At 40.9% G+C, this 15,767-nt stretch overlaps 1 protein-coding gene across 1 annotated transcript in view; it reads left to right on the plus strand.

Moving 5' to 3' along the window:
• The window catches only part of LOC307142566 (uncharacterized protein), a gene marked incomplete at its 5' end in the record, with an annotated part of 70,319 nt that extends 64,262 nt beyond the window's left edge, over positions 1-6,057 (plus strand). Inside the window, 7 exons of the mRNA XM_079843537.1 lie at positions 1,916-2,215; positions 2,419-2,712; positions 2,897-3,193; positions 3,835-4,131; positions 4,315-4,653; positions 4,794-4,937; positions 5,033-6,057. Of these exons, the coding sequence (XP_079699663.1) occupies positions 1,916-2,215; positions 2,419-2,712; positions 2,897-3,193; positions 3,835-4,131; positions 4,315-4,653; positions 4,794-4,937; positions 5,033-5,043 (1,682 nt within the window). The 3' untranslated portion in view covers positions 5,044-6,057. The remainder of the gene's footprint in view (positions 1-1,915; positions 2,216-2,418; positions 2,713-2,896; positions 3,194-3,834; positions 4,132-4,314; positions 4,654-4,793; positions 4,938-5,032) is intronic.
• Between the last annotated feature and the right edge of the window lie 9,710 nt (positions 6,058-15,767).

Below are 15,767 nucleotides of genomic sequence, written 5' to 3' on the forward strand. Positions count from 1 at the left end.
AGGGAGGAGTCGAAGATTGTCCATAAAACTGTCGGAAATTCGCAAACCAATATCCAAAATCTCACCACGGGTGTACGATGTTAAGGCACAACTATTCTGAACGAACAGACCCGAGATGAGCAGGAAAAATACCGCAAAATTGCAGAATCTGGAGAGACCCAGAGCCTCGCGAACTACTCGCGCCGCCATCTTGGATTCCAAATGACAATAACATAATACTCACTACTCTTGAGTACTTTTAAAAGGGCTACTTTTTACTCCTACTTTGAGTAGTATTTAGGACAGGTACTTTTACTCTACTAGCACTTTTACTTGAGTATGCTTTTTCAGTACTCTTTCCACCACTGTTTGTAACTCTGATGAGAGCAGTCTCAGTACTATAATACGGTCTAAATCCTGACTGGAAATCCTCACAGATACAATTTCTTTCTATAAAGGAGCATAGTTGTGAAGACACTGCCTTTTCTAGTATTTTTGACAGAAAGGGTAGATTTGAGATTGGCCTGTAATTGACTAATTCTGTAGGATTAAGCTGCGTTTTTTAAAAAGAGATTTAATAATAGCCAGCTTAAAAGTTTTCGGTACATATCCTAATGACAAAGATGAATTAATGATATTAAGAAGAGGATCTATGACCTCTGGAAGCATCTCTCAGTAGTTTAGTCAGTATAGGGTCGAGCATTCATGTTGTTGATTTTGATGATTTAACAAGTTTAGCCAATTCTTCTTCTTCTATAGACCAATTTACTGTTTGTAAACACACAGGATGTGCGCGCAGGTACAAAATAGTTAGATTAAAAAAGATTAGGCTATAGATTATTTATAGATATATATTTATAGATGACTAATTATGGATTATTAGATGTTATTTTCAAAATGTTGTCCGCATATTACAATAGTTTGTCACCCAGTGATAGGGCTGAGCATCACCAGCGCTGGTCGGCCAAAACACTTTTTTTGTATGTGAAGCTGTTTTATGTGAATATTATGACACGAGTTAAGCACAAACATTTATTTACAAAATAAATAATAGGTTCGTAATTAAATGTTACATCGCAGCCATGGAAACATATGAATTCATAACGAACGAGTGGCTTTGTGAGGTGAGCTAAATTTAAGCTTTGCCTATACGTTTTGCGATCTTGTCACCCGATTTTCCACGAATTTAACAATAGGCTTACTCCATTTAAATCTACTGGATATGAAATATCTTATTTATTTTCCAAAATCTTTCCGTCTCTCACAGGAGATTATAACCTACACGTTTTTTCCTTTTGTTTGGATTTAATTAGAAGTTTGCATAAAACAAAATGTTCAACCTCTGTTGCACCAGTGCTATGTGCAACAAAAGTTAACGTACAGCCCTGAATAATAACATATTGAGTGAAAATGATTATATGTATTAATAAATGCCACCTTATTGTGAAAATAAAGCCCCCCTACACCCAAGTTCCAAATCAATGCAATTTCAAAGGAAAGGCTTCAGAGGCTCTGCACGATCCCAGAGGAATAGGGTCTGATCTTATCCTTCCTACTTATCCTTCCTCCTTATCCTATCCTGTTCATGTCTAAGAAAGACATGAACATCTTGGATGAGATGTGGGTGAGCAAACTATCAGGACATTTTCATTTGGAAGTGAACTAATCTTTTAAAGGAAATAAAGTAAATATGAAGCTCAAATACTCAACAGCTTTAGTGTTAGTATGACATTAAACATTAAAGTGTCTTTTTTTATTTAGTTATCGTTCCATTTATGAATCTATTTCTCTTTTCATTCATCTTCTTTTGTCTTTGTACTGCTGCAGAATATTATTCACTTCACATTTAAATGAATAAAAGTATTTTAGTGAAGCTTCATCAAACCAACATCAAGTGATTTTAAAGCTTTAATCTGTGAAAAACTCTGTTCTTCAGGCGGGGTTGATGAAGAGAAGAGAGTGAAGGAGAGAGGTTCAGTCACTCTAGACTCTGGTCTCACTGAAGTGAAGGATGATGATGTGATTCAGTGGAGGTTTAGAAACACTGTAATCGCTGAAATCAATAAACCGGCCGACAGCTTCACTGTATATGATGATGTTCCTGATGGGAGATTCAGAGACAGACTGAAGCTGGACAATCAAACTGGATCTCTGACCATCACAAACATCAGAATTAAACATACTGGAGATTATGAACGACAGATCAACAGTGTGAGCAAGAGATTCAGGCTCATTGGTGAGTTAAATATCAGTTTCACGTGTTATATTTTAATCAGCACAAAGATACAATTATTAATCCAAACTCCATTTTGCTTCTGTTGTTTAATGATGATATTCATTTAAAATTAAAATGTCAAACCAATTACTTCTGTAAATAACTGTCTCAGTCTGTGTTGAACCCTGTTTCTGTTTGTGCTCTGTGTGTGTTTGGTGATAAAGCTGAAAAATCAGTGATCAAGGGATATCCAGTGACTCTAGACTCTGGTCTCACTGAAGTGAAGGATGATGATGTGATTCAGTGGAGGTTTAGAAACACTGTAATCGCTGAAATCAATGTAACGGCCGACAGCTTCACTGTATATGATGATGTTCCTGATGGGAGATTCAGAGACAGACTGAAGCTGGACAATCAAACTGGATCTCTGACCATCACATACACCACAACTGAACATGCTGGAGATTATGAACGACAGATCAACAGTGTGATGGTTTATTTCTATCTCACTGTCATTGGTGAGTTAAAAACGTTTAGGCCTTTTTTTGTAATGACAAAATTGAAAATAATTAATTTACTAATTTGTTAGTTTTATTTTTTATTTTACATTTTAAAATATGTAATTTAGTAAGCCATTATGAAGTAATTTAACATTATTAATCTGTGACTGTTCCTGTTTTTTCTGTGCGTTTGGTGATACAGATAAAGAGATGACAGTGAAGGCGGGATATTCAGTCACTCTAGACTCTGGTCTCACTGAAGTGAAGGATGATGATGTGATTCAGTGGAGGTTTAGAAACACTGTAATCGCTGAAATCAATAAACCGGCCGACAGCTTCACTGTATATGATGATGTTCCTGATGAGAGATTCAGAGACAGACTGAAGCTGGACAATCAAACTGGATCTCTGACCATCACAAACACCACAACTGAACATGCTGGACATTATGAACTACAGATCAACAGTGTGATCAAGAGATTCTGGCTCAATGTCTTTGGTGAGTCAAATATCAATTTCACATGTTTTATATTTTATGAGCACACACAACCCAAGTTAGATTGAAAATGGACAAACCCAGCGGTTGGGTTAAATGTTTTCACACCGTGCTGGGTAGTTTTATTTAATTTAACTATTTTTTAAAAAAATGCAATATTGCTCGCTTAAAAAGAACCTAAAATATGTTGGAAATTAATGTTTATTAAATGAAAATGTATTAATACGTTTAATGAATGATAATTAAACAAACATGTATTAAATTGCTTATTAATAAATGTTCACCTTTTGATTATTATTGTTGCCTCTAGTAATTATGTGTCTGATTTTGGGTTCTTTTTAAGCCAGCCATATAGTCATTTTTAAAGAATAGTTGGGTTAAATAAAACTACCCAGCATGTTGAGCAAATATTTAACCCAACCGCTGGGCTAAAATAACCCAATCGCGGGGTTTGTCCATTTTCAACCCAATTTGGGTTGTTTTTAGAGTGCAGTAATTCAATTATTAATCCAAACTCCACTTTGCTTCTGTTGTTTAATGATCATATTCATTTCAAATTAAAATGTCAAACGATGTCCTTCTGTAAATGACTGACTCAATCTGTGATGAACCCTGTTTCTGTTTGTGCTCCATGATTATGATAGTTTATCCAGTTCTCAAATCAGTGAAGGCGGGAGATTCAGTCACTCTAGACTCTGGTTTCACTGAAGTGAAGGATGATGATGTGATTCAGTGGAGGTTTAGAAACACTGTAATCGCTGAAATCAATGTAACGGCCGACAGCTTCACTGTATATGATGATGTTCCTGATGGGAGATTCAGAGACAGACTGAAGCTGGACAATCAAACTGGATCTCTGACCATCACAAACACCACAACTGAACATGCTGGAGATTATGACACCAACTATATGAGGACTTATTTCCTTCTCTCTGTCCATGGTGAGTTAAAAAAAGGTTTCAACTGTTTTTTGAATGAAATGAATCCATACACTATTTTGCTGTAGTTGTTTTATGATATTATTTATTTTACATTTTAAACTATTTAATTTAGTAAAGCATTATACATTTATTTAACAGTATTAATCTGTGTTTCTGTTTGTTCTCCATGTGTGTGTTTGACAGATGAAGTGAAGTCAGTGTCCGTGACGGAGGGAGATTCAGTCGCTCTAGACTCTGGTCTCACTGAAGTGAAGTATAATGATTGGATTATGTGGTGGTTTGGAGATGAAAACATTTTAATAGCAGAAATCGATAAACAGTTCAACATCATCGCTGTATATGATGAACGTGCTGATGGGAGATTCAGAGACAGACTGAAGCTGGACAATCAAACTGGATCTCTGACCATCACAAACACCACAACTGAACATGCTGGAGATTATGGGCTAATGATATATTCAGCAGGATTCCCATCAAAAGCATTCAGATTCTCATCAAAAGCATTCAGAGTTTCTCTCTATGGTCAGTAGAGATCATTTGTCCTGTCCATTAAATATTATTAACTGTTCAATATTTAATCATTTTACAGTTTGAGATGACAGACCGAGTTCACTCACACTTATTGGCTGAGCTGATCTCAGTTGGATGCTTTTATTCCTCAGACCCTGTCCACTGCTGTGGTCCCACTGAAGCTGTGATCCGATTGGTCCTCTCTGCTCTGGTGGGCGTGGCTACTGTCCTTATTCTGGTTTATGACATCAGATCCAGAAGAGCTGAACGAGGTCAAGCTCATATTCACACATCAGGTACATGATTGATGATGTCATTTCTCATGATCTGATTTGCATAGACTGTATTTTTGAGAGATTTATTTTAATTTATGCCTTTATGTGTTTTTCAGGAAGTGCTTAAATCTAAAGCAGAACGCTGAACTTTAAAGATTCTTCAAGTGTGAAGCTTATTTGCTTGCTCTTTCTCTTTCAGTGTCAGATTTTTTAAAAATCCCATTTGTTTATATTTTGCTACTTCTGCTGTATATCTGTCATATGCAGTGGTGTAAAGTATTTGAGTAAATGTAATTAGTTACTGTACTTAAGTATCTTTTTGGCTACTTTGTAGTTGTACTGAGTTTCAAAGATATTAGTAACTTTTACTCTGTACTTGACTACATTTTTGAACAAGTAAATGTACTTTTTGCTCCAATATATTTGTGTTTAGTAATGCAGTTACACATTACATTTTGCATGGCACCTAACTTCTTCTGCAGCAGTTTATTTCTGTTATAAAGAAGCGATATCGCGATCTAAGGGCATTGAAGGGACTATATCTTGTGTGTTTTGTCTTTACTCACCCAAACATGTCACCAAGGCTTCTTTATGTGAATGCGAGAGCATTAGCAGGGATTTGATGAATCACAAGTGTTTGATTTATGAGTTCATGACTGCAGCCGCTGATGAAACCAGCACATCCAGTGCAAGAAGCCTTTGACTATTTCATTTATCCGCTATATTGACCAGACCTTTTAGAAGGATATGGGTTTACTTTGGACCTTTTTGTGCACTTGAGCTGAACTGAGACTTGTGAGTTTGTAGACGTTTAAGAGGCTGTTGTGTCGCCTTTGAGGTGTTCAGTTTTATTTAGTTTTTAAATCATCTTACAAATCAAATGTTTCTTATTTTCACTGGTATGTCTCTCAGGTGTCGAGGACTATGAGCCTATATTTAGAGTAAAATAATGAAGTACTGTTAAAATCAGATACTCAAAGACTTTTACTCAAGTCATATTGGAATTGGTGACTTGTAACTTGTAATGGAGTCGTTTTGCTGTAAGGAATCTGTACTTTTACTTAAGTTTGGTTTTCAGGGACTCTTTACACCTCTGGTCATATGTTTCTGCTTGCCTTTATCAATAAAGTTTTCTCACTTTAAGAGTCTCTCCATGTTTTATTACATGCAAATTTCAGCAGTGTGCCACATATAAAGCTTTACATTATTAAAATGTTAAAGTAACTTTGCTTTATTACTTTTTGCACACTTGTTACACATAGTAAAAACTAAATGAGTAAAAATAAACTAATTCAATAATTTGGTTAGGGAAACAATTTTATTCAGTTAGTTCACATGCAAATACTGTATATATATATATATTGATTTTTGAACCCAACAGTCACAATGATACACAAACATCTACAGATCTCTCTGATGGTAAAAGCTGATACTTGATATAGTGATATATTAGGGGTGCATTTGGAAGTTGACAATGTGAAGAAATTAAGTTTTCTTTTTTCCCGAAACACACACAAACAGGACCTTACATAAAACCCTTAAAATCAAGTAATTATTTTATTAGGCAAACTCAGGGTTTCCTGGTTTTGGATTTTTCCCCTCCAAAAAGCGGATGTTAGATATATTCCGGTCAATTATGTTACGGATAAAATAAGTGTTTGTTCATAGCTTGGAAAAATACCTACAATTTTAAATAGTCACCTGACTGACAGAGTATATATCCCCTTACCAAAATAAAAAAATTATAATCATTATCACTTTATGGAAAATTTATTTAGAGGTATAATACCTTTCCATTTTCACAAAAGTAGTTAAATGGTCCAAACATTTTCTCAAACAAGACAAATTTGTATATGTTGTTTTGGAATAAAAAAACCTTGATGGACAAAGGACACCTCTGGTAATCTCACAACACTAAACATGTTATACAGTAGACAACTGGGTATTTTTGAAAATTAAAAACTCAGCAGTAACTCAGTTGACCACACTGAAAAACATAGTTGACAAAGGTAACAGTTGACTGGACATGAGAAATGTTTACTTCCTTTTTTTAGTTCCTGTCCTTGGCTTTGTCCGAGATCGCCCCCTATACCCTTCAATTGGGCACTATTTGATGGGACAGCCATTTGTAGTGGTGTCCGAAATTATTGTGTGTGATAATTATTAGTGCACTTATTCAATCCCACAATGCACTGCAATAACGAGTGTACTGATGTACGCTTAACGGCTAGAGAATACCCATAATGCACTGTGATATCCGCATGCTGAATGAATTTCAGCCTCTCACCATAATATCATACAGGTACAAATTCCTTTTTAATCGATTATTAAATTAATTGATTATTAACTATTATTAGTTACCATGCCAACAAGGTCAAGGTGTAAAGCCGAAAGTTTACTTCTTTAGCGTATGCACACAGCCTTGCAAAGTGTATTTCTTTTGACTCGTATGCATACACAGGCGTTTGACGCATGCACAGTTTTGAGCAATCTCTCGCCTTGATTTACAACCCATGTAAATACTGCTAAAAAGTATAACCTTAATGCAGTATAGGGGTTGAACTTGCAATAGACTTGTTCCATAACATTAGCTGCATCATACAGAAGATGTGCAAGATACTATTAACTAATTCACAATTAATTCAAATGCCATAACCCCAATGATATATTAATTAACAATTAGTTAACAGTCATATGCCTCAACAAGTAAAGCCATGACATAATGATACCTTTGCAAATCGTTAGCTAATGATTAAATAAAGCAGACAACTGGAAATTGAAATGCATGGCTTGGCTAACAATAGTAACAACATTAACATCAACTGATTTGAAGTTTTGAATGCTGAAATTGTATTTACCCGTGGCAGGCAAAGAATAGCCTGGCTCCGCCCTCCTACGTACTTCCACTCAATTTTCATTCTCCTTCAGTGCTCCATCTGGGATTGCGGTATATTATCTGGTTTTCTTTGGTCAAATTTTAACTGGTCGAATCAGCGAACAGAGGGAGTGGCTGAGAACGATGACGTTGATGGTGTGCGCTAGTTTGAGATGACATATGACACGACCAAACGTTAGCGATTGGTTACGGCAGATCCAGAGCGGCTCTGGGCAGATTCAATAGTTTTAAACTTCAACAGAGTTCCCGCCTTCAAGGAAGTTAATGCTTGTCAATGGGGAGTGGCCTGACTCTCTGTACAAATGAAATGTATGAGAGTCTGGTAGGACCAGGCTAGGCAAAGAAGACATTCCAGCCAATAAGAATCTCCCTTGACTTCAGTGCATTCCAACATATCCTTGAGATATGGCCATGGGTGATCCCTGTCGGGAATCTCGGGCAGGGTACAAAATACAGCTCAGCTCCCCTTAATAAGACATGGGCTCCCCTGAAAAAGTGATTTGTGAAATTTCGGGGGGTCTAAAAAAATATTGACAATGTGTTATTTTGAAGTGTAATTTCAGTTTTGTGTAATGTGATCATAGTGGATTATTACATATACATTTATACATTTAGCAGACGCTTTTATCCAAAGCGACTTACAACTGAGGAGTACAGGAAGCGATCCCCATGTGAAGGCAGCGAAACAGAAATTGCCTGAAGTACTACGTTTTGGACATTGCACAGAGCATCACACACTAGAGCAGGGAAGAATTAGGGGAAAATGGAAGGAAAATAAGGAAAAGGATATTATTTTTTTGTTAAGAAAAGGTTAAGTGCTCACAGAAGAGGTGCGTTTTCAGCTGTCGTTTGAATGTTGTCAGTGATTCTGCAATTCGGATGGCGGTCGGAAGATCAGCAGGGGATTTTCTGCCTCTCTGTAATGGTACCACAAGCCGTTGCGGTTACACTTTATTTTGATGGTCCCTTTTGAGCATTCTGTTGACTATAAGTAGCGTTGCACCTACATGTCTACTAACTCTCAATAGAATATTAGTAATGTATTAGTAGATTGGTAGGGTTAGGGTTAGAATAAGTTGACATGTAGTTGCAAAGTTACTTATAGTCAGTGTAATGTCTGTTGGAGGACCATCACAATAAAGAGTTAGCAGATATTAAGCAGACGGTCTACTAATACTCTAGTGAGAGTTAGTTGACATGTAGTAGCAAAGTTACTTATAGTCAACAGAATGTTCAAAAGGGACCATCAAAATAAAGTGTTACCGCCGTTGCTCATTAGCTGAGCGGGGGTGTAGACTTGTAGGAGTGAGTCAAAGTATGCAGGAGCTGAGCTTGTGGTGGATCTGTAAGCGAGCGTAAGCGCCTTAAACTTGAGCAGCGAGTGGTAGCCAGTGCAGAGAGATGAAGAGTGGTGTGAAATGGGCCCTTTTGGGTTCTTTGAAGATAAGACGTGCTTCTGCATTCTGGATCATTTGGAGCGTTTTGATCGCACATGATGGAAGTCCAGCCAGAAGCGCATTGCAGTAGTCAAGCCTAGAAATGACCAGGGCCTGGACAAGAAGCTGGGTTGCATGCTCTGTTAGGAAAGGTGTGATCTTCCTGATGTTGTGGAGCGCAAACCTGCATGAGCGAGCTGTCTTTGAAATGTGGTCTTTGAAGGACAGCTGGTCGTCAAAGATTACGGCAAGGTTTCTGACCGACCCTGAAGGGGTGATCCGAGATTAACCTAGCTGGATGGTGAAGTCATGTTGTATTGTCGGATTGGCAGGGAAGACGAGCAGTTCAGTCTTTGCCAGGTTGAGCTGCAGGTTATGTTTTTTCATCCATGCCGAGATGTCCGCCAGACAGCTGGAGATTCTTGCAGCTACTGTGGGATCATCTGGTTGGAATGAAAGGTAGAACTGAGTGTCATCAGCATAGCAGTGGTATGAAAAGCCATGTGCCTGTATGATGGGTCCCAATGATGTAGTGTAAATGGAGAAGAGGAGCGGTCCAAGCACTGAGCCCTGAGGAACCCCTGTGGTCAGCTGATGTGCTTTGGATACCTCCCCTCTCCAGGTAACCTTGAGAGATGGAAGTACCATCGGAGAGCATACGCAGGTTGTGAGCACGTTGTTTGTGTTTGAGCTCCGTCAAATTGATTCATAATCCTTGATTTTCTTCTTAACACTCGCTTACAAACGAATACTTTCTATTATTTACAGCGTGTGAACATATCTCCGATACGATTCTCTATAAAAACAATCGGATTGCTTTGATATCGCTACTTATATCCGAACTTCCGCTACTAGTCATAGCCCGCTAGCATTGCACGCGTGGTAACTTGTTTACATCCGGTAACCACTGAAACCTACAATTCGCCATCGTAGCACATTTGCTACAATGGCGAATAACTCGGATGTGTGTCTAATGTTACCTTTGAGTGCAGGTGAGGACACGTTCGAGCTGCATTCGGTGCAGTTGGAGTTGGAGTCGTTGGAGAAGCAGATTCGCGGCCTTCTAGACAGACAAGCTGTGCTGAGAGAGCGACGAACGGCGCTTGAAACATCGCGCGCCGATGCTCTCAAGTCTCTCAAGTCAGTGGATAGTAACCTTTTGACTCCGACCTCGTCTACTCCGCGTGTTTCTCTGCACAGGACCCAAGCACCCAGGACGCGATCATCATCCCTGGTTTCGTTCACTCCGGCACCGACACAGCACCATGGACCCTGGGTGTTTCCACAGCGGAAGACGCGAGCCAGGACCAGAGCTAGGACCTCTCCGCCCCTCCCGGTCTTCGAGATCTCCACCCGGAACTGCTTCTCCCCTCTTCGCGAGACGGAACGCGACGCTGTGGTCATCGGTACTTCCATCGTCCGGCATGTCCACGCTACCTCAGGTAAAGGCAAGGTTATCACTCACTGCTTTCCTGGTGCTCGTGTTCTCGATGTCGCTGCGCAGGTTCCCGAGATCCTGAACGGTGACGAGCGCATCGGAGCTGTCGTGCTGCACGCGGGAACGAACTACATCAGGCTGCGGCAGATGGAGGTTCTGAAGGAGGACTACAGGAGTCTGGTGCGCAGAACAACGCCTGAAGCAACGATCATCGTGTCTGGACCGCTTCCCACGTACCGACTAGGACATGAAAAGTTCAGTAGATTATTTGCTCTAAATGAATGGTTAATGTCATGGTGTAATGAACAGAAGCTGCTCTTTGTAAATAATTGGATTCTGTTTTGGGAGCGACCTAGGCTCTTCCGTCCTGATGGCCATCACCCCAACAGAATCGGAGCGGCTCTTCTGTCGGACAACATCTCCAGGGCGTTGCACACTACCATATGACTAGTAAGTCAAAGTCCAAATCACAGTATTTGCTGTCCTAACTTAATTGACATAAGTACCAATGTAGAACATTATATAGAAACTGTGTCTATTCCTCGTTTAGTGAGGTCAGACATTAAATCTACTGTAGGATCTAGGAAAAATCTAATTGTGATTAAACCAGAAAATCTCAATATTAGTGAACAAAAACAATTTTGTCCTAACTTAATTGACATACGTACCAATGTAGAACATTATATAGAAACTGTGTCTATTCCTCGTTTAGTGAGGTCAAACATTAAATCTACTGTAGGATCTAGGAAAAATCTAATTGTGATTAAACCAGAAAATCGCAATATTAGTGAACAAAGACAATTTCTAAAACTAGGTCTTCTAAACATTAGATCGCTCACACCTAAGGCGGTTATTGTAAATTAAATGGTCACAGATAATAGTTTCGATGTACTTTGCCTTACTGAAACCTGGCTTAAGCCAAATGATTATTTTGGTCTTAATGAGTCTACTCCACCAGGATACTGTTATAAGCATAAGCCCCGTCTGATTGGTCGTGGCGGGGGTGTTGCAACAATCTATAGAGATATTCTTAATGTTACCCAGAAAACAGGTCACAGGTTTAATTCGTTTGAACTAGTGCTAAATGTTACGCTCTTAGATGTAAGAAAGAAATCCGTATTATCTCTAGCCTTGGCTACTGTATATAGACCTCCAGGGCCCTATGCTGATTTCCTAAAAGAGTTTGCAGACTTTCTCTCAGATCTATTGGTCAACGTCGATAAAGCATTAATTGTTGGAGATTTTAACATACACGTAGATAACACAAATGATGCGTTAGGGGCTGCGTTTACAGATCTATTAAATTCCTTTGGGGTCAAGCAAAACGTCACTGGTCCCACTCATCGTCTTAATCACACACTAGATTTAATTATATCACATGGAACCAACCCAACCGATATAGATATTATACCGCAAAGTGATGATGTCACTGACCATTACATGGTAACTTGCACACTGCGTACTGCTGAAATCTGTCATGTTGCGCCACGTTATCGACCAGGCAGAACAATCCTTCCAACCACTATAGACAGATTCTCAAATACCTTACCTGATCTGTCTCAGCTGCTAAGTGAACCCAAACAAAGAGATGAACTAGAGGAAATGACTAGGAGTATGAGCACCATTTCCTCTAGTACATTGGTGGCGAACTCCGGTCCTGGAGGGCCACTGTCCTGCATAGTTTTTCTTCAACCCTAATCAAACACACCTGAACAAGCTAATCATGGTCTGAAGGGTTACTAGAAAGCTAAAGGCAGGTGAGTTTTATCAGGGTTGGAGCTGAACTCTGCAGGACAGTGGCCCTCCAGGCCTGGAGTTTGCCACCCCTGCTCTAGTACATTAGAAATTGTTGCACCAATTAGATTAAAAAAGGTTAGAGAGAAAACTAAAGCACCATGGTACAACAGTGCTACACATGTTATCAAGAGAGAAACTCGTAACTTAGAGCGTAAATGGAAACAAACTAATTTAGAGGTCTTTAGAATCGCGTGGAAAGATAGTATGTCACGTTATAAAAAGGCCCTAAAAGCAGCCAGGGCTGAGCATCTCCGCAAACTAATAGAAAATAACCAAAATAATCCAAGGTTTTTATTTAACACTGTGGCTAGACTAACAAATAAACAAGCATCGCCTGAACAAAATATTCTGTTACAGTTTAGTAGTAATGATTTTATGAATTTCTTCACTGAGAAAATAGAAAGCATCAGAAACAAAATTGCAAATGTACAATCTTTAATGATGTCTTATGATTCAACCGCAATTATCGCCCCTCAAGAACTACTACACCACTTTACAACTATAGGACAGGAAGAGCTAAATAAACGTATCATTGCATCTAAACCAACAACATGTTTATTAGATCCAATACCCACTAAACTACTGAAAGAGTTGTTACCTGTAGTGGAAGAGCATCTTCTCAATATTATTAACTCGTCTTAATCTTTAGGTCATGTTCCAAGAATATTCAAGTTGGCAGTCATAAAACCTCTCATTAAGAAGCCACAATTAGATCATAATAACCTAGCAAATTACAGACCAATTTCAAATCTTCCATTCATGTCTAAAATACTAGAAAAAGTTGTGTCCGCTCAATTGTGCTCTTTCTTGCAAGAAAATGATATCTATGAAAAATTTCAATCAGGATTCAGGTCACATCATAGCACAGAAACCGCGCTCGTTAAAATCACAAATGATTTACTTCTAGCTTCTGACCAAGGCTGTATCTCAATACTAGTTCTACTCGATCTTAGTGCTGCGTTCGATACTATAGATCATAAAATACTATTAGATCGACTTCAAAATTACACTGGTGTTCAGGGACAGGCATTAAACTGGTTTAGATCGTATTTATCATTTTGCTACCATTTTGTCTGTCTAAATGGGGAAAAATCAAAGATAATGTCAGTAGACTATGGGGTGCCGCAAGGATCTGTGCTAGGCCCTCTGTTATTCTCAATATATATGCTGCCACTTGGTAATATTATAAGAAAACATGGAATTAATTTCCACTGTTATGCTGATGACACTCAATTATATATTTCATCACGACCAGATGAAAACGCTAAATTATCTAAACTGACAGCGTGTGTTGATGATATTAAATACTGGATGACGTGTAATTTTCTGCTATTAAATTCAGATAAAACGGAGGTATTACTTATTGGTCCAAAAAACTGCCCACAAAACCTCTCACAATACAACTTTAACTTGGATGTCCTGTCACTTTATCCTGGGTGTTATATTAGACCGCAACTTGTCTTTCGAAAATCATATTTCATATGTTACAAGAACGGCATTTTTCCACCTTAGAAACATTGCTAAGCTACGTAAAATGCTATCTATTTCTGATGCAGAAAAGTTAGTTCCCATTCAGTCGGTCACGTTCGACGTACGTCGGACGTACCGACGAATTGGGATCACTTCTGGGAGCCCCTATCAGCTTCGAGCTATCTAGAACCGGCCAATGAACAATTGGCGTGCGAGATTTGCATCTTGCGCTCCGCCCCGCGCCGCGGGTATAAACAGGAAGCGAGAGCGAATGCACGCTGTCATTCACTTCGGAGCCAAACGGCATATGAAGACGACTCTCACATTGTTTGAGTATATCGCTGCTATCAGCAAGACGAGTAGAGGACCGGAGAATCCAGAGGAGACGTGTGTTGGAGGAACGGCACACTTCAGCGGGATCCGCGCTGACTCATCGGCTGCCTCTGCGAGCAGAGAAAACTGCTGTTGTCACAGCAACACTGTTGGTCTGGTTGGGCGTTTTCCTTCGAGTACAGGCACGGGCTGCACTACAATCCCGTGCGCTGTCGCGTTTCCCCCTGAGTGCTTCAGCAGAGAGCGTTTCCTCACAAAAGAGCTTCACGGGTGACGTGGCGTCTTTTTCAAGATGTCTTACCACCCGTGCGTTTCTGTATTCGGTCGTTCCCTGTCCCCTGCTGACGGTCACAATCTCTGTCTCACGTGTTTGGGCACACAGCACGCTGAGGTGGCGTTTGTGGATAGTTCATGTTCCCACTGCGGGAACATGACTATCTCGGAGCTTAGATCGAGACTCTCCTACCTCCGGGCTGGGGGAGTGGGGGAGTATCCCACGAACTAGGTCTACCCCTAACCCGGGTGGACCTGCTTCTTTGGATGGCCAGGGTGATCTGAGGATTACGTTTAGGGCAAACCCGCCGAGTGAACCTCCGCAGGCCCCTATTCCCTCTGCTCCGCAGCCGGTAGAGCCTCCAAGGGAACCCGCTGGACCCTCCCACGGGAGACCAGTGGTGACTTTTGGAGCTCCAGCAGACAAACAGATGTCAATCGCTGCATCGGAGGGGGAGTTTCAGTCCTCGGGGGATGGAGGGTCAGCTGTATTGCCTCCATCTGGGAGTGGGAGTGGCAACGGCTGCCCCGGACCCTGAGATGGCTGCTATGCTTGCCCGGGCCGCCGAAAGGGTTGGGCTCGAGTGGAACCCTCCACCGTGTCCCGAACCCTCTAGGTTGGACGATTGGTTCCTCAGGGTGGGTCGCGCTGGTTCTCAGCGTCCCGCCCCGACACCTTTCTTCCCGAGGTGCATGAGGAGCTCACGAGGTCGTGGACGGCACCTTTTTCTGCCAGAAACCGGCCGAGTGACTCCTCCCCCCTCACTACCCTCGACGGCGGGCCAGCCAAGGGTTACGTGGGGATCCCGCCAGTGGAGCGCGCCGTCGCGATGCAACTGTGTCCGGCGACCGCCTCTAACTGGCGCGGTGACCCACGTCTCCCGTCCCGGGCCTGTAAGTTCTCTTCCGGTCTGACCGGGAAGGCTTACAAGGCTTGCGGACAGGCTGCGTCCACCTTGCATGGCATGGCGTTGCTGCAGGTCCACCAGGCCCAGGCACTCCTTGACATGCACGAGGGTAGGCCTGACCCAGAGCTCCTCCGGGAGCTCCGGACGGCGACGGACCTTGCCCTCCGGGCGACGAAAGTCACCGCCCGTGCCATTGGTCAGGCGATGTCCTAACAGCAGCCTAACACCAGCCGACGGCGTGGGGCCGGCCGTGGGAAGGATGTCCAGCCCGCTCAGGCCACTGCCAAGCCAGGTGGCAAG

Source organism: Gobio gobio (genome assembly GCF_949357685.1).
Source record: "Gobio gobio genome assembly, chromosome: 18".
In the NCBI taxonomy this organism is placed as follows: Eukaryota; Metazoa; Chordata; class Actinopteri; order Cypriniformes; family Gobionidae; genus Gobio; species Gobio gobio.